This window comes from Saccopteryx bilineata, chromosome 2, assembly GCF_036850765.1.
Source record: "Saccopteryx bilineata isolate mSacBil1 chromosome 2, mSacBil1_pri_phased_curated, whole genome shotgun sequence".
Lineage (NCBI taxonomy): Eukaryota > Metazoa > Chordata > Mammalia > Chiroptera > Emballonuridae > Saccopteryx > Saccopteryx bilineata.
Genome location: NC_089491.1, coordinates 346735912 through 346755664, shown reverse-complemented (window position 1 = coordinate 346755664; position 19753 = coordinate 346735912). Strand labels below are relative to the sequence as shown.

General features: G+C 46.1%; 1 protein-coding gene across 2 annotated transcripts in view; it reads right to left on the bottom strand.

Moving 5' to 3' along the window:
- Positions 1 to 1597: 1597 nt before the first annotated feature.
- CUL1 (cullin 1) overlaps positions 1598 to 19753 on the bottom strand; it is a 78203-nt gene continuing 60047 nt past the window's right edge. For both annotated transcript variants that reach the window (XM_066262527.1, XM_066262526.1), the window contains exons 18-22: positions 5351 to 5398; positions 5190 to 5272; positions 4586 to 4691; positions 3753 to 3866; positions 1598 to 2106 (exon numbers count right to left, since the gene is read on the bottom strand). In XM_066262527.1, coding sequence (XP_066118624.1) covers positions 2026 to 2106; positions 3753 to 3866; positions 4586 to 4691; positions 5190 to 5272; positions 5351 to 5398 — 432 coding nt within the window. In that variant the 3' untranslated portion in view covers positions 1598 to 2025. The remainder of the gene's footprint in view (positions 2107 to 3752; positions 3867 to 4585; positions 4692 to 5189; positions 5273 to 5350; positions 5399 to 19753) is intronic.

Here is a 19753-nt window from a genome sequence, read left to right as displayed (position 1 = left end):
GCGTTAGGTGGCTCCTGACCACCCGTTAGGTGAGGTTATGGCATGGGAAATAAGATGAGGATGTCAAGCCCCCCCCCTAAACAAGTTAGCTAGCGGGAGGGGGCAGGGACAGATCTGGGACCTGAGGATGTGGGGTGACCACCTTCTTCCCCATCCCATCTGCTTCCTGTTCTGAAGGTCCTGGCTTGGCCAAGCTACTTACACCTGGCTACTTCCTATCCTGGAGGAAGCCAAGACACCAGTGAAATCTCATTAAAATAGTTCCCACCTTAACGGGGCTCAGGGCAAGTTCTGAAAGTGGCTTCTGGGGGCATCTGAGCTGAGGCCAACACAGGGAACCACTGTGAGCAAGGCAAGCTGTGGACTCCGCTTCTCAGGAGGAGCAGCAGCCATGGGGGCCCGGGCCTTCAGGATGGGGGGGAGGGTCCCCAAGGAGGTCCTGCTTTTGCCTGATTGAATACACTGGCTATCATGAAAAAAATAAGTGTGGAAACCATTCTGTGAGTGCTTAATCGTATTACTTTTTATAACCTGTTTAACTTCTAAGATTTTACTTACTGATTTTTAAAGAGAGGAGAGGGAGAAAGGGGGCGAGAAAAGCAGGAATTAACCGTTAACTTTTAAAACTAACCTACTGCCTACCAGGATTGTTCCAAGATGCTCCGAGAACCTGTTCTACATATTCCTGACTACACTTCCCCACGTCTGTGTGACTCGGACAGGTCTGCTTGGTGTGTTTGAGTCCTCGCAGCCTTAAGAAAGCCAGGAGGTTCAGAAGGAAGAACCTGCAAGCATCGAGCGGCAGAACTGGGCCCACCTGGGGGGGTCTTGCTGCCACCTCCCCATGTTTTCCGTCCTCCGGCCAGGAAGCGAATGAGGTGACAAGTCAATCATGGCTGTTTACAGAGAACAGAGTTATCGTCATGGAGACATGCAAGCTGGAGCCGTCTCCTCCCCCAGGGGACAAGCAGCCCAGAACACTACAACTTACCAGCAGGTGCCAGGAGAGCAGAGGCTTGCTGGATGGTCTGGTCCTGCGGTGGGCGCCCTTCAGAGCAGCGGGGACTCACACCTTTGCTGCCCAAGTTCATCTCGACCTATGTGGCTTCTTGTATTTAACAACCGGTTAGAATCGGCATGAAGGTGCCGCCAGGCCGTCACACTTCTAGGTCCCTGTGCTCCTTAGTGGTCGCACAGACTTGGCAGCAGGGAGGTGGGCCCGGGGCTGCTGCCCACGCTGCTTCTAGTTCCTGTCCTCACTGGCGACGAGTACCCTCCTCTCCTCAGCCCTCCACCTGCGAGACGGGGGACCTGGCTCCCAGGTCAGGGGGTCGAGGAGGAACCGATCCACCCTTACAAGTGGCAGATGGAACCCACACGCTGCTGACCCTGACATGTCACTGGAGGAGTCACATAAGTCAACATCCATGTTTGGTAAAACTACAAGGGGCTTAAAACTTGGAGATCTTGGAAAACAATTTTAATCTGAAGACTGCAGCCCATTACGACTACAGGAAGATGCCAGGAGTAGAAATTTGCACAATCATTGCATCTTTTATTTACATACAGAAATCAGTAAAACTGAAAAAACCAAATGCAACTTGTACAGAAATCCTTTAATTTTCTTTATTTTCACACATTAAAAAATGAAACACACTATACAAATGGTTTTCCAGAGCAGGTTACACGCAGGTCCGCCCGGGCTCCTCTCCACGCGCGACCCACGTCTCAGAGCCACGCGGCCACCGTGGAGCCGGCGGACGAGTTAATGCAGTAGCATGCAGCCCTCAGCGTGGAAGGGGCGTTCCCTCTGTTCTTAAATTAGGTTAAATGGCGTCGGTGTCCATATTTACAGACTTGAAATGTATCGATCCTGAGCAGTTCTGATGTACAGTTGAGACCGGCGGATGGGAGTCGTGGTCTCAGTAAAAGGGGGGCCGGTGGCGGCCGGCAGCTGCTCGGAACCGGTGTCGTCCGGCCACCGGGCATGCTCCTGCGGCGGCACAGTCAGACCTTCCGCCGGGGCTAAGCCAGGTAACTGTAGGTGTCCTTTTCACCGTCCACTCGCTCCAAGTACTCTTTCTCGATCAGAATGTCAATGCATTTCTGGGTGTTATTTAAAAAAGGAAGAGGTAGGGGAAAAAAAGTGTTACCAAGACAGAGACAGGCGCCCTCACCAGGGGCTCGCCCACCTCCGAGAGCTCAGCGGGGAGCACGGTCACCTCGTGTGCCCATCGGCCTGCGGCTGCCCTCTGGCTGCCGCCTACCCAGTGGCTGCAGAAAGGGAAGCTGCCTCGCTCCTATTTTATTTATTTTTACAACAATGTGAGTGTATTTACCATAACTGAACTGTATTTTCAATTGTTTTTTAACCACGATTAAAAATAAAAACCAATTTTACAAAGGCGGTGAAGGCGCCTCCCAGCGATGGCCACACTGTATCGGGACCACGCAGTGTCAGCACCCTGGGTGCACTCGCTCTGCAGGATGTTCTCACTGAGGGAAACACAGCGGAGGCCCAGGCCGTCGCTGCCTTATTTCTTACGACTGGGTGCTCCCCCCATCAGCCGAGCACCAGCAGCAGCAAACTCTGCCCGAGGAGCCCAGGGCGACACCCAGGCGGCTCTGTCCTCCCCGCACTGCGGCTGGGGAGCATGCGTCCGTCTGTCTCTGGTGGATTCCTAGCACTCCAGCGGCACATAGTTCTACAAGTTCGCAGGGACAGAAACATAAGCAGTGCCTCCTTGGAGAACTAAACAAATGCTTCCAAGCCGCCAAGCAGCCACTCATGGTCACAATACTTCTAAACCACACCCACGATGCACTGTCAGCTGTAGTTATATAGTAGTTTCCTTCAAGTGGAGGCTGAAATTTGCACATTTCATGTGTAGCAACTTCAAAAAATTTTAAAAATAATTATTTCTTTACACACCATTTTAAAAAAGCTGTTCAAAATGAAATACAATAGCCATATAGATGGCATTAATAGTTTTTGGAATAAACATAGCTGACTCCTGGTAGATCCTCAACTGGGCCCTGGGGACAGGGGACTTGGCCCGCAGGAAGACAGCTCCAAACCCCAGACAGAGGCCGTTCACGGCCGGCCCACCCGCTTCTATTATAAATGACCCTGCCAGAATGAGCTGAACGTGGTCAGCAGGGGCTGGGGTCTGCTCCCCGGAGTCCCGCCCTTCAGCGGAGGGCCACTGACATGCTGCAGCAGGGATAAATCTCTGTGTTTTAATGGACATTAAAAGTAAGGCCTACTTTCTCCTGGAAAAAGGTGCACGTGGACCACCAAGCTCCTGCTTCAGGACACACCACCCGCCTACTCCTACTTCTTTTTTTTTTTAATTATTTTTATTTATTCATTTCAGAGAAAAGAGACAGAGAGAGAGAGAGAGAAGGGGGGGAGGAGCAGGAAGCATCAACTCCCATATGTGCCTTGACCAGGCAAGCCCAGGGCCCTGAACCGGTGACCTCAGCGTTCCAGGTCGACGCCCGATCCACTGCGTCACCAGGTCAGGCTGCTCCTACTTCTATCCCATTTCTCAGTAACTACATAGTACCTTACTGACTTTTGTTTTTTAGAGACAGACATCAATTTGTTGTTCCACTCATTTACGCGTTCACTGGTTGATTATACATGCTCTCGATTGGGCGCATTGAATGATGCTCTAACCAACTGTGCAACCTGGCCAGGGCTCTCCATCTTTTCTAAAATAGCTGCCTCTGCTGTGTGACCCCTGTACCTTGATGACGGGGACGCGCGGTTTGAACCGCGAGGACAGCTGCGTGAGCACCTCCCCAAGCAGCTGCTGGTGCTTCAGGACCTTGCGCATCTTCATGATCCTCACGATCGCCGCCTGCGGACAGAGCAAAAACGACAGTCATTCTCAGTCCCGCGGGGCAGTCTGCGCCTGCGCCCACACTGCAGCCTACGGGCTCAAGCGCCCTGCAGAGAAGTGGGCCACGAGTTCTCCCCACCTATGTCTCAACTCTAACAAAACTGACATTAAAATATTTGGTCTTAGCCTGACCAGGCGGTGGCGCAGTGGATAGAGCATCGGACTGGGATGCAGAGGACCCAGGTTTGAGACCCTGGGGTCGCCAGCTTGAGTGCGGGCTCATCTGGTTTGAGTAAAAACCCCACCAGCTTGAACCCAAGGTCGCTGGCTCCAGCAAGGGGTCACTCGGTCTGCTGAAGGCCCGCAGTCAAGGCACATATGAGAAAACAATCGATTGAACAACTAAGGTGTTGCAATGCACAATGAAAAACTAATGATTGATGCTTCTCATCTCTCTGTTCCTGTCTGTCCCTGTCTATCCCTCCCTCTGACTCACTCTCTGTCTCTGTAAAAAAAAAAAAAAATTTGGTCTTAGGGGCCATTCTGATAACCCAACCATAAGGCATTTAAAAAACAAGGAAAACTCAGTCTTCAAGCCACAGAGGCCGCCCAGCCCTCCACAGAGCAGCGTCCTTCCCTCCCACCTGAGCTCACCACATGCACCTGTTCCCCGTGTTAGCTCAGGGACCCCACCTGAGCCGCCACCCTGTTCCCGGCCCTTGGCCGGGCGCAGTCACCTGGATCAGCAGTTTGCGGTCCTCCTCAATGTTTTTGTGTGTCGTTTCTTGTTCCTGCTTCTGCTCGGTTTTCATTGGCACATTGATGTTTACCCTTAATTTCTTACTGTGAAAAATAAAACCAGGAAACATTCACCATTATTTGAAAGGCAGTAAGGCTGCTGTCGGTCCCACTACGCCCCAGACGGAGGGGCCGTCCCTGCCTTCCCACCCTGGGCTCCGGAGCTGCCTCTAGAGCTGCCTCTAACCGCACACAGCGGCTCTACCACCAGCCTGGCCGTCGGCACGCCTGGAGCCGGGCCCTTTGCCTGCTCTCCCGAACTGTGTCAGGAGAAAGAACCAGGACACTTGGACAGAGGTACAGACTTCTAGCTGAGCTATTTAAAGAGACTATTTGCCAAATTAAAAAACAAAAAACTGGAAACCAGAGTTAAATGGGGAAACATCTAGCATCATCACATGGTGTCCAAGGTCGACACCAAACCCCCGCCCTCCTGTCTAGCCATGCCGAGCTCGCCGCCCTGTCTGCAGTGACAGTGGTCACTGTGCTCGGGGCCAGGGGACAGCTCTGGTCCAGGACCATCTACTCTGCACAGTTCCTTACTTTTTATAACCAAGATATAATTTTATTAAAGTATCCGGTTTCAGCTCCACCTCGTCGACATTTGCATTTTCATCTTCCAAGACCTGCAAGGAAACAGCTGTTACTACATAATCTCAGAAAAAGGCTTTTTCTAGCTTTATATAAAAAGTGCACAAACATACCAACAACTTCGACTTCAAAAGAATCTGTAGGACTTGTGCCAAAATGTCCTGCAAATAAACAGAAAAGGGTAAGTTAAAGAGAAAATGAGTTTTTCTTTGCAATAAAAACCAAAGGCAACCATGTAATCTATTTTTTCTGTAGAAAAACAGTCACCAAATCAACAAACATACTCAGAGGGAAAAGAGAGGGTGCTTTTGTAGGATCCCCAAATCCACTAGGGCCAGAAGTGACATCAGCCCCTCTTGAGCCTCCATCGCCCAATAACGCAAATTGACGGCTCTGTTCCACAAAACACAGGCCACGCACGCTGGTCCCTTTAATTAACAACAGGAGCCCATGCATTTATATGCCTGACAGCTCCTGGCTGACGCTGACCCCAAAAGAAATACTTCAGTGTCCCCACAGGGTCAGGAAGAACCTTTGACCACATGCTCCCCGGGGCACGAGCAGCCACTTGCTGTTCCCCAGCCCATCATGCGGCCCCAGAGTGTAGGGGGCACTTCACCCTCCATTATTACCCTCACAGCTCCATGCTCCCGAGAACGAGAAAGCTGCCAGCCTGACCTGCACCGTGGCCCGGGCCCCACACACCACACACCTCTCCCACAAATAGATAGACGGACAGACAGAAAGGGCCTGCCCTTGTCTGCACAGCACCACCTGGGGCACAGGGTCACAGCTGTCGGGGCAATAGGCCTCTTGTGTAGCCCTCTGCCCAGAAGCCCAAGGCAGCACCAGGACACGGCTACAGCAGGCGTGACAGCTACACGCCAGTCCCCCCTGAAGACTAGTCGAGACCAGGCATGAGTTCTGATCACACTGCCACGCCAAGCATGCCCCCCGGTGTGCCAGCTCGGAGCAGGCACAAGGGCACAGGGCCCCCAGTCTACGGCAACCAGCGCCCCACCCTCACTTCAGAACCCTCCCTCTGCTGCGTGAGGAGAAGTGAGAAGAGTCTTGCATGCAAAGGAGTAAATTCATTCTGTCAACAGAACTTCAAGATGTATTTAGACTATCTTGGGAGCACAATTCATCACACTGTACACACCCAGTATTACCCTGACACCAAAACCAGCCAGAAATGTCCTAAGAAAATGGTAGACTGAAAAAAGACAAGATGGTGCTGGAGTAGGCGGACATATCAACTCCCACATCCCAGAACCAAAGTGGATTACAAACTAATTTTAAGAACTATCATCTGGAAAAACCAACTTTGGACTAAACTAAGAGGATGCTTCAACCAAGGAATACTGAAGAAGCCACACCAAGACTGGTAGGAAAAGCGGAAACACAGAGAGGGCTGCCCAGCTCCCCGGAGCGAACGGCAGCCGGGAGAGACTCAAGTGGCGGGAAGTGAGTTTAGCAGAGAGGGGAGGGTCCTGAATCCCAGGAACAAAGCCCCAGCCTGCAGCCCCAGAGCCTAGAAGAAGCGTATGGACAGTATTTAGCTGGAAACAAGACAGGATACTGTTTGTGAGAAAGAGACTGATTTCTCAGACCCAGGATTATTCTTAAAGGGACTGTGCAGAACATCTCTCTCACAACCACTCACCCGGGGCTCCGGGGGTCAGGGAGAGAGGAGAGGACCAGAGTAGCAGGAAGAGAGTGTAATCTAGGAGGCACAGGGAGAAACACTTTGGGAGACAGCCACCCTAACCCCTGGGACGAGTCATTCCCTAAATCTGAAGTAAGTATTTCCCCTGGAAACAGCAATACCAGCAAAGGGAAGCAGGACACCAGCCAAACAAGCTCTCCCGCAGCACTCAGAGCAGAGTCACTTAGAAGGAGGGAGCTTTCGGGACTACAGTAGTGAGTGTTAGGGTCTGAGCTGCAGCACTCCCACCCACATGGCTGAGGGCTCGCCCGAGGGCGGGTGGCGGGACACGGAAGCATGGCTCTGTTGGTAAAGGTGGAAGCCGGCTGGCCACCAATGGGCCCAGGTGTGAGCTCAGTCTTGCCTGGCTGGGGAGGAGGGAGCGTGCAAAAGTGGTCAAGCCCAGCTGTGAGTCGCCTGCAATCCAGCCTGTGAGGGAAGGGCGGGAACCCTGGAAGGGGTGCAGACTCGCCCTTCAGCAAGGGTGCAGGAGCACAGCCTTGCCCCGCCTGTGGAACCGAGGCTTGTGGCCTGACTTGGGAGCCAGCTCCTCCCGCGGGGGTGGAGCCAAAACCCCAGAACAGGCAGAGTCCCGCTACTGAGCGTGGGCATGCAGTGCCGCCTGGCCTGTGGAGCCAAGGCTTGCAGCCGTCCCACGAGCGGGCTCCTCCTGCAAGGGTGAGGCAGAAGCCCGGAAACAGGCAGAGACCCACAGCTGAGCAAAGGTGCTCACCACTGCCCTCAGGGCCAAGCATAATGCCACCCACGGGGGCGGGGCGAAGCCCAAGGCCACCAAGGCTTGTACACCCGAGCACGTAATCACAGCCACTCTGTGAAGGAGAGGCAGAAACCACAGGAACAGCCCCAGTGGGCAGGCACCAGCAACGCCCATACCCAAACACCCTAGGCAGCAACAGCACAGGGGGTGGCGGGCCTGCAGACAGACCATACCTAGGGAACAGAGGCCACACCCAGTGGACTCCAGTGGCCAAAACTTCCTTTACATAGAGGAAATGAGAAGGCAGAGAAATGCAACACAAATGAATCAAGAGAAATCCCCAGAAAAGGACCTGAGTGAATCAGATATAACCAAATTACCAGATGCAGAGTTTAAAATAACGATTGCTAGGATGCTCAAAGATATTAGAACAACAATAGATGGTGATTACGAACACCTAAATAAAGAGATAGCAAATATAAAAAAGGACATTGAAATAATAAAAAAGTATCAGTCAGAAATGACAAATACAATATTAGAAATGAAGAACACAATGGAAGGAATTAAAAGCAGGAGGGATGAAGCTGAGAATTGAATCAGCAAGTTAGAGGACACAATAAATAAAGGCACAGAAGCAGAGCAGAAAAAAGAAAAGAGAAAATATTAAAAGCTGCTAGAGAAAAAAAGACTACCACCTACAAAGGAGCCCCCATAAGGATGACTTCTGACTTCTCAAGGCCAGAAGGGAATGGCAAGAAATATTCAAAGTAATGCAGAACAAGAGCCTACAACCAAGACTACTTTATCCAGCAAGGCTATTGTTTAAAATTGAAGGAGAAATAAAAAGCTTTCCAGACAAAAAAACGTCAAGGAATTCACTACAACCAAACCAAGGCTGCAAGAAATGCTAAGGGGCCTGTTGTAAACAGATCAAAGGAGAAAAAAAATATAGCAAAAGAGAAAGATAATTTTAAAGAATAAAATGGCAATTAACAATTACATATCAATAATAACCTTATATGTAAATGGATTAAATAATCCGATCAAAAGACATAGGGTAGCTGCGTGGATAAGAAAACAGGATCCATACATAAGCTATCTACAAGAGACACACCTTAAAACAAAAGATGCACATAGACTGAAGATACAAGGATGGAAAAAGGCCTGACATGTAAGTGGTGCAGTGGATAAAGCGTCAACCTGGAAACACTGAGGTTGCCGGTTTAAAACCCTGGGCTTGCCTGGTCAAGGCACATATGGGAGTTGATGCTTCCTGCTCCTCCCCCTTCTCTCTCTCTCTCTCCCCTCTCTATAATGAATAATTAAAAAAAATCTTTAAAAGGATGGAAAAAAATATTTCACGCAAATGGAAATGAAAAAAAAGCTGGGGTAGCAATACTTATATCAGACAAAGTGGACTTTAAAACAAAGACTATAGTAAGAGATAAAGAAGATCATTACATAATGATAAAGGGAGCAATCCAACAGGAAGATATAACCATTATAAATATCTACACACCTAATATAGGAGCACTTAAATATATAAAGCAGATTTTGATGGATTTAAAGGGCAAGATCAACAGCAATACTGTAATAGTAGGGGATTTCAATACCCCACTAACATCACTAGATAGATCCTCAAGAAAGAAAATTAACAAAGAAATAGCAGACTTAAAGGACATACTAGACCAGAGGTCTCAGGGCCCGCCCATCAATTTTGAGCGGCCCGCAGATTAATCCACGAAGTTTGATTAGTCTGCGGGCCGCACAAAATTGGTGGGCAGGCCGCACGGCCGCGAGTTTGAGACCCCTGTACTAGACCAACTCAATTTAATAGATATCTTCAGAACCTTTCACCCTAAAGCAGCAGAATATACATTTTTTTCAAATGCTCATGGTACATTCTCTAGAATAGACCACCTGTTAGGGCACAAAAGCGGTCTCAACAAATTTAAGAAGATTGAAATCATATTGAGCAGTTTCTCTGATCACAATGGCATTAAACTAGAAATCAACCACAACAGAAAAACTGAAAAATACTCAAACACTTGGAAACTAAATAGCACGTTATTAAATAACGAATGGGTAAACAATGAGATCAAAGAAGAAATTAAAAAATTCCTAGAAACGAACAATAATGAGCATACATTGACTCAAAATTTATGGGACACAGCAAAAGCAGTCTTGAAAGGGAAGTTCATAGCATTACAGGCATACCTCAAGAAGCTAGAAAAAGCTCAAATAAACAACTTGACCCTACATCTAAAAGAACAGCAAGTAAAGCCCAGAGCTAGTAGAAGGAAGGAAATAATAAAGATCAGAGCAGAAATAAATGACATAGAGACTAAAGAAACAATACAGAGATCAAGGAAACCAGGAGCTGGTTCTTTGAAAAGGTAAACAAGATCGATGAACCTTTAACCAGACTCACCAAGAAAAAAAGAGAGAGGACTCAAATAAAATCAGAGAGTGGAGAAATAACAACTGACACAACAGAAATACAAAATATTGTAAGAAAATACTATGAAGAACTGTACGCCAAAAAACTAGACAACCTAGATGAAATGGACAAATTCCTTGAAACATATAATCTTCCAAAAATTAATCTGGAAGAATCAGAAAACCTAAACAGACCAATTACAACAAATGAGATTGAAACAGTTATCAAAAAACTCCCAAAAAAGAAAAGTCCTGGGCCTGATGGCTTCACAAGTGAATTCTACCAAATATTCAAAGAAGAACTAACTCCTATCCTTCTCAAGCTATTTCAAAATATTCAAGAGGAAGGAAGACTCCCAAGCTCCTTTTAATGAGGCGAGCATAATTCTGATTCCAAAACCAGGCAAAGACAACACAAAGAAAGAAAATTATAGGCCAATATCCCTGATGAATTTAGATGCTAAAATCCTCAACAAAATATTAGCAAACTGAATCCAGCAATATATGAAAAAAATCATACACCAGGATCAAGAGGGATTTATTCTTGGGAGGCAAGGCTGGTACAATATTTGCAAATCAATCAATGTGATTCATCACATAAACAAAAAGGACAAAAACCACATAATTTCAATAGATGCAGAAAAAGCATTTGACAAAATCCAGCACCCACTCATGATTAAAACTCTCAGCAAAGTGGGAATACAGGGAACATACCTCAACATGATAAAGGCCATCTATGACAAACCCACAGCCAACATCATACTCAATGGGCAAAAATTAAAAGCAATCCCCTTAAGATTGGGAACAAGCCAGGGGTGCCCCCTTTCACCACTCTTATTCAACATAGTTCCGGAAGTCCTAGCCACAGCAATCAGACAAGAAAAAGAAATAAAAGGCATCCAAATTGGAAAAGAAGAAGTAAAACTATCATTATTTGCAGATGATATGATATTGTATATAGAAAACCCTAAAGTCGCAGTCAAAAAACTACTAGACCTGATAAGTGAATTCAGCAAGGTGGCAGGATATAAAATTAATACTCAGAAATCAGAGGCATTTTTATACACTAACAATGAACTGTCAGAGTAGAAATTAAGGAATCAATCCCCTTTACCATTGCAACCAAAAAAATAAAGTACCTAGGAATAAATTTAACCAGGGAGATTAAAGACTTGTACTCAGAAAATTATAAAACATTGATAAAAGAAATCAGGGAAGATACAAACAAGTGGAAGCATATACCATGCTCATGGTGAGAAAGAATAAGCATCATTAAAATGTCTATATTACCCAAAGCAATTTATAAATTCAATGCAATACCGATCAAAATACCAATGACAGCCCTGGCCGGTTGGCTCAGTGGTAGAGAGTTGGCCTGGCGTGCAGGAGTCCCGGGTTCAATTCCCGGCCAGGGCACACAGGAGAGGCGCCCATCTGCTTCTCCACCCCTCCCCCTCTCCTTCCTCTCTGTCTCTCTCTTCCCCTCCCGCAGCCAAGGCTCCACTGGAGCAGGGTTGGCCTGGGCGCTGAGGATGGCTCTGTGGCCTCTGCCTCAGGTGCTAGAATGGCTCTGATTGCAACAGAGCGATGCCCCAGATGGGCAGAGCATTGTCCCCTGGTGGGCATGCCGGGTGGATCCCAGTCAGGCGCATGTGGGAGTCTGTCTGACTGCCTCCCGTTTCCAGCTTCGGAAAAATACACACACACAAAAAAAATACCAATGACTTACTTCAAAGATATAGAACACATATTCCAAAAATTTATATGGAACCAAAAGGGAACATGAATAGCCTCAGCAATCTTGAAAAGGAAGAATAAAGTAGGAGGTTTCACACTTCCAGATATCAAGTTATACTATAAAGGCCATTGTACTCAAAACAGCCTGGTACTGGCACAAGAACAGGCATATAGATCAATGGAACAGAACTGAGAACCCAGAAATAAACCCACACCTTTATGGACAACTGATATTTGACAAAGGAGGTAAAAGCATACATTGGAGTAAAGACAGCCTCTTCAACAAATGGTGTTCGGAAAATTGGAAAGCTACCTGCAAAAAAATGAAACTAGACCACCAACTTACACCATTCACAAAAATCAACTCAAAATGGATAAAAGACTTAAATGTAAGCCGTGAAACCATAAGCATCTTAGAAGAAAACATAGGCAATAAGCTCTCTGACATTTCTCACAGCAATATATTTGCCAATTTGTCTCCACAGGCAAGTGAAATAAAAGACAGGATAAACAAATGGGACTATCAAACTAAAAAGCTTCTGCACAGCTAAAGACAATAAGAACAGAATAAAAAGACAAACTACATGATGAGAGAATATATATATATATATTTTTTTTTTTTCCATTTTTTCTGAAGCTGGAAATGGGGAGAGACAGTCAGACAGACTCCCGCATGCGCCCGACCGGGATCCACCCGGCACGCCCACCAGGGGCGACGCTCTGCCCACCAGGGGGCGATAATCTGCCCATCCTGGGCGTCGCCATGTTGCGACCAGAGCCACTCTAGCGCCTGGGGCAGAGGCCACAGAGCCATCCCCAGCGCCGGGGCCATCTTTGCTCCAATGGAGCCTTGGCTGCGGGAGGGGAAGAGAGAGACAGAGAGGAAAGCGCGGCGGAGGGGTGGAGAAGCAAATGGGCGCTTCTCCTGTGTGCCCTGGCCGGGAATCGAACCCTGGTCCTCCGCACGCTAGGCCGACGCTCTACCGCTGAGCCAACCGGCCAGGGCCGAGAGAATATATTTGACAATGCATCTGATAAGGGGTTAATAACCAAAATTTATAAAGAACTTGTAAATCTCAACACCAGGAAGACAAACAATCCAATCCAAAAATGGGCAAAAGAAATGAATAGACACTTCTCCAAAGAGGACATACAGATGGCCAATAGGCATATGAAAAAATGCTCAACATCACTAATCATTAGAGAAATGCAAATTAAAACCACAATGAGATATCACCTCACAGCAGTCAGAATGGCGCTCATCAACAAAACAACACAGAATAAGTGCTGGCGAGGATGTGGAGAAAAGGGAACCCTCCTGCACTGCTGGTGGGAATGCAGACTGGTGCAGCCTCTGTGGAAAACAGTATGGAGATTCCTCAAAAAATTAAAAATCGAACTGCCTTTTGACCCAACTATCCCACTGTTAGGAATATACCCCAAGAACACGATAGCACTGTATGAAAAGAAGAAACGCACCCCCATGTTTATGGCAGCATTGTTCACAATAGCGAAGATCTGGAAACAGCCCAAGTGTCCGTCAGAGGACGAGTGGATTAAAAACCTCTGGTACATATATACTATGGAATACTACTCAGCCATAAGAAATGATGACATCGGATCATTTACAACAACACGGATGAACCTTGATTAACATTATACTGAGCAAAATAAGTAAATCAGAAAAAACTAAGAACTTTATGATTCCATACATAGGTGGGATATAAAAATGAGACTCAGAGACATGGACAAGAGTGTGGGGGTTACGAGGTGGGGGGGAGGAGAGGAAGGGGGTTGGGGGCGGGGAGGGGCACAAAGAAAACCAGTTAGAAGGTGACGGAAGGGCCTGACCTGTGGTGGCGCAGTAGATAAAGCGTCCACCTAGAAATGCTGAGGTCGCCGGTTCAAAACCCTGGGCTTGCCTGGTCAAGGCATGTATGGGAGTTGATGCTTCCAGCCCCTCCCTACCTTCTCTGTCTCTCTCTCCTCTCTCTCTCCCTCTCTGTCTCTCTCTCTCCCTTTCTCTCTCCTCTCTAAAATGAATAAATAAAATTTTAAAAAATAAATAAATAAAAAAGGTGATGGAAGACAATTGGACTTTGGGTGATGGGAATGCAGCATAAGCAAATGTCAAAATAACCTAGAGCTGTTTTCAATGAACATATGTATCCTAATTTATCAATGTCACCCCATTAAAATTAATCAAAAAAGAATTTGTCTCAGGGCTAATTCAGGCAATTAGAAGAATAGTATAAGGATGCTAATTCTGCTTCTCAGGCCACATCCTGCAAAAGGGGCCCCAAGCAAATTGGTGATTTGGCTCCTCTGATTTTGCCAATTGGATTTAAAATAAATAGGTCAGGAACGCCCTGAAATGGAACTAACAATACAAGGGCATAAATTTAAAGGACCTTTAGATACTGGAGCTGATGTATCTGTTATTGCTAAGCTACACTGGCCTCCTTCCTGGCCCACTCATGCAGCAGCCACAGAATTACAAGGTATAGGGCAGAGTAAATCCCCTCAACAAAGTTCTAGTTTTTTACATTGGGAAGATTAAGAAGGTCATTCTGGATTTTTTAAGCTTTATGCGCTCCCTGGATGGTCAGTTAATTTGTGGGGTAGAGATGTTTTGAAAAATGTGGGAGCGTTGCTGGTCAGTCCTAATGCTTGATCGGGGATTTTTGCCCACTAAGGGACTAGGGAAAGAACAGCGAGGAATTCTCACCCCCATAGAAACGGCACCCAATACCAGAAGGTATGGATTAGGATATCAAAATCTAGCATAGGGGCCTTGGTAGCTCCTGCTACCCCAATACTGCATTGTGCAGACCCAATTACTTGGAAATCAGATAATCCTGTATGGATAGACCAATGGCCCTTTCCTCAGGAGAAACTTAGGGCAGCTGCTCAATTGGTACAAGAGCAGCTACAGCTTGGGCACATTGAACCATCTAATAGCCCATGGAATACACTTCCATATTTCGATCTTGTTGCCTCCTTGATTATCAAGGGGCATAGGCGACCCTTACAGCTTATAGGTTTTGAGCCTCAAAATTATTGTTGTTCCTTTTTTCAAAGGATCAACAATGGCTCTGGAAAACTTCCACTAAATGGCAAATTGCTTTTGCAAATCAATGGATAACTTTATACTGAAATAGTCAACTTAGAATCAGCTCAAAGACTAGAATTATATGCCATTATCATGGCTTTTCAGCATTTGCCATATTCCTCCTTTAATCTATATACAGACAGCAAATATTTACTTATGGTTGTTTCCATAAAGACTGCTGTCTTAGGGATAACTGCGGATGAACTATTTCAGCAGTTCCTCCTTCTTCAAAGACTTGTATGTCAACATAGAGCTCCATGTTTTATAGGACATACTCGAGCTTACTCCATGCTCCCTGGAGCTTTAGCACAACGGAATGCCCTTGTTGATCAAGCTACCCAAAAGAAAATTATTTGGAGCAACCATGATAGATCAAGCAATTCAGTCTCATACTATTCATCACCAGAACGCTGCAGCCCTGTGTAAACAGCTTCAACTTTCTCAGGAAGCAGCACGGCAGATTGGGAAATCCTGTCCAAGGGGTCCTATACTACAATTTGTCCCTTCATTTGGAGTTAATCCTCAAGGACTCCTACCAGGACAACTTTGGCAAATGGAGGTTACTCATATACCTTCATTTGGCAAACAGCCCTATGTCCACGTTACAGTGGACACTTATTCTGGATTTATATACATAGTAACCTCTGCTAGAACAGGAGAGGCTGCTAAGCAGGTTATAGCTCATTGTCTGTATGCATTGTTCTATTATTGGATTTCCTAAATTGGTTAAAACTGACAATGCTTCTGCATATATAGCAAAAGCATTTACTGTATTTTGTCAAACCTTTCGAATTATGGGTATTTCTTACAATCTTTAAAGTCAAGGTATTATTAAAGCATACCCAGCAAATATTTTAAGGTCAATTTAAAAAAATTTAAAAGGGGGGAGTCATATCCTAGAACTCCTACGGGTCTACCATATCATGCTTTTTACTTAAAAAATTTTAAATTTCTTTTGAATACTGATGAACAGGAGACGCCAAATCTTCTTCTCCTGCAAACTTATACCTTCTTTTATTTGATCCAGCTAATAACACTGTTTTGTATTTTTCCAAATAGCTCCAGATATACGGAAAAGGTTTATATAGGCAGATGGGGATCCTCAAACCCCTCAGCGAGATCTTCTGAGCATGGCTTTTAAGGTACCAAGAGGCAGAAAAAGCCCAATAGAGATCAGGGGAACTACCAGCTTTTAGGATATGCCCTTAAAGGCTCCAACGCCCCAAAGGGGTCTCATAGGAATCCATCTGGGTCCTGCTTCAATAGTGGAAAGGAAGGTCATTGAGTTAAAGCCTGACAGGCTTACACGCCTCTGCTGTGAGGAAAAAGGGACACTGGAAAGTAGGCTTTCCCCTCGCTCTTCTAAGGGAGGGTTCAGTCTCTTCCAGCCCTGCTCCAGCCACCTATGACCTAACCTTGCCCAGAATGCTGGGGTTTGCCACTGAAGGCTGAAGGTGCCCAGGGCCATTGGCTCCATCTACGACATTATGGACGAGCCTAGGGTATTTATTCCAAGAAGCAGGTAAACTGATCTCACTTGCATAGGGCCACTTAACTATGTTTTGCCTGAATAGTCAGGTTTTTTATTCTTCCCTCAAAGATCTCTGTTGTGGGTGTTGATAGTCCTATTTTCTGCTGCTTTGTTTAATATATAGTGTTTCCTTTATTCCTCCTACCTCAATGCCCCACTCATATTTCAGGCCAGGACCTACTCCTAATTTAGAGCTCTCTCTCCCCGTTTTGCCAACTTCTATTGTGAATTTACCTTTGCCACCCAGCTTAGTGTATCCCAAGGTTCTCTTTACCACGCCACAGTCGCAGAGCTCCAGGGAAAAGCACCCTGGTCTCATCTCTCCAGGCAGAGGAGAACAAAGGCTCCATTTCCACACATGCTGCAGATGGCTTTTCCAGTCTACCTGAATCATTACCAGCTAGAAGCAGTGGTCATTGGGACTTGGACGTGAGCTGCAAAGTATAGAATTGTGACAACAATTCCAGTGCCATGCGGACTTTTCCTGGATGTAGACTTTTTCTGGACTCCTGCTCCCTGTGATAGCTCCTAACAGACTGAACTGGGGTTGGGTTGCATTCGCAGGGATTTGGAATGGTGTTGGTGCCAATTTGGATTTGGTGAACATGTTAAGGACACTACTCTTTTATGGATTCTTGTTGTATTGGCCAAGAGTTTGCTTAAAGGCTTTAATCACTGTATTAAAAAAAATAAAAGACTGGATAAAGAAGTTATGGCACATATACACTATGGTATACTACTCAGCCATAAGAAATGATGACATCGGATCATTTACAACAAAATGGTGGGATCTTGATAACATTATACGGAGTGAAATAAGTAAATCAGAAAAAACCAAGAACTGCATGATTCCATACATTGGTGGGACATAAAAATGAGACTAAGAGACATGGACAAGAGTGTGGTGGTTATGGGGCGGGGGAGGGAAGGAGGGAGAGGGGAAGGGGGAGGGGGAGGGGCACAAAGAAAACTAGATAGAAGGTGACGGAGGACAATCTGACTTTGGGTGATGGGTATGCAACGTAATTGAATGACAAGATAACCTGGACATGTTTTCTTTGAATATACGTACCCTGATTTATTGATATCACCCCATTAAAATAAAAATTTATAAAAAAAAGAAAAAGAAAATGATAGACTGATAGATCTTATGAATACAGGTGAAAAAATCCTCAAGAAAATTCCAGAAAACCCAAACCAGCATAATATAATAGGTATTATATGCCTTGACCAAGTAGTGGGTTTACCCCAAGAATACAACAGTAGTTCAATGCAAGCAACCAATCAACACCACACACCATATTAATAGACAAAGGTAAAAAGACACATCCAATGGGAAACGGAAGGAGTATGGTTGTATTTGTAAATGATGTGATTGTCTATTTTATAACAGTCTCACCAAATCCACAATCACAACTAATAAATGAGTTCAGCCCACTCAGGACACAAGATCACCATGCAGCAACCAACTACTTCTATGTACTAGTAATGATCAAAACTCCCATTAACAATAGCATCAAGTATAATGAAATGCTAAGGAATAAATTTAACTAAACTAGTAAACTATGAATCACAGTTGCAAACTCACCAAGAAACAAAAGTAACCCAAGACAATGTGGTATTGGCATAAGGACAGACAATACAGAGAGGTGAGAAATAATTGAGAATCCAGAAATATCCATACGTTTAAGGCCAACTGATTTTTTTTTTTTTTTTTACAGAGACAGAGAGTCAGAGAGAGGGATAGACAGGGACAGACAGACAGGAATGAAGAGATGAGAAGCATCAATCAGTTTTTTGTTGCGCATTGTGACACCTTAGTTGTTCACTGATTGTTTTCTCATATGTGCCTTGACCGCAGGCCTTCAGCAGACTGAGTAACCCCTTGCTCGAGCCAGCGACCTTGGGTTCAAGCTGGTGAGCTTTTTGCTCAAACCAGAGGAGCCCGCGCTCAAGCTGGTGACCTTGGGGTCTTAAACCTGGGTCCTCAGCATCCCAGTGTGACGCTCTATTCACTGCGCCACCGCCTGGTCAGGCTAAGGCCAAATGATTTTTGACAACATTGTCTGGACCACTGTCACCAGGCTCTGGCACTGTGTTACTGGCCAATCCTTAAACTCCTCCTGACTGTGTCTTCTCTTCTCCTCCACCATGTCCCCAACGAGAGCAGACTTGACGTGCCAGGAAGGGGGACTTCCGGACCAGCTAAGCCTGCAGCACAAACCAGGTGAGAGACCCAAGGTCCACCGGGAATGGTCCAAGATGGCGCCTGAAACCCCTTCTCAAGTGCCCTCTGGATAAGCCTTCTTTATCAACATGCTAATCATCACCCCAGGCAGAGACTTAACATTAAAATGAGGCATGCACTGTGTGGTCAGGCATGTTTCACGCATGTCTGGAAACTAGGCATGTTCCCAGACCTTTTGGGAACACTGCCCCGTTTCGCGGAAACCCTGTCCTGCACCCGCCTCCCGACCATGGACCTCACAGAGCCCACATCCTCCACGGGACAGGCACCTGCAGAGCGCAGCTCGCCTGTCTCCATCCCTGCATTACAGATGCAAGTCTCTGCTCCGCTTTACTGAACAGTCTCAGTCTATGGCGTGAAAGACACGCCTTACTGTGAAGGCCTTGACCCATAAGGTCAGTGATACAAGCAAGGGGAAGGAACGGTGTTTGACCTTGAATTAGGCGACGGTTCCTTTGGCATGACACAAAAACATAAGCAACAAAAGAAAATATAAAGTGGACTTTATCATCAAAATTAAAACTGCTTGTGTAAGAAAAAATGGACAATCCACAGAACAGGAGAGAATCTTTGTAAATCAGGCATCTGACAAGGACCTATAGAACACACACCTTAGAATTCAATAATAAAAAGACTAAAATAACCCAAATAAAAAATGAACAGTAAGTTTGGACAGACATTTTTCCAAAGAAGACATGCAAATGGCCACGAAAAGACATTCAACACCATTAAGTCATTCAAGAAATGCAAATCAAAACCACAACAAGCCCCACTTCACGCCCACCAGGAAGGCTAAAATAAGAAGCAGTAGAACAGCCGCAGGCGAGGACAGGGACAAGGCTGGAACACTGCTGGTGTGGCCACCGGGCAGCTGGCAGGTCCCCGAAGGTGACTGTAACTTATGACCAGCGCTTCCCCATCTGAGAACACGTTCATACAAAAGTTGTCCACTTGAATGTTCGCAGGAAGTATTATTCATAACAATCAAGAGGTGGCAACAACCCCTACGTCCACCAACAAATG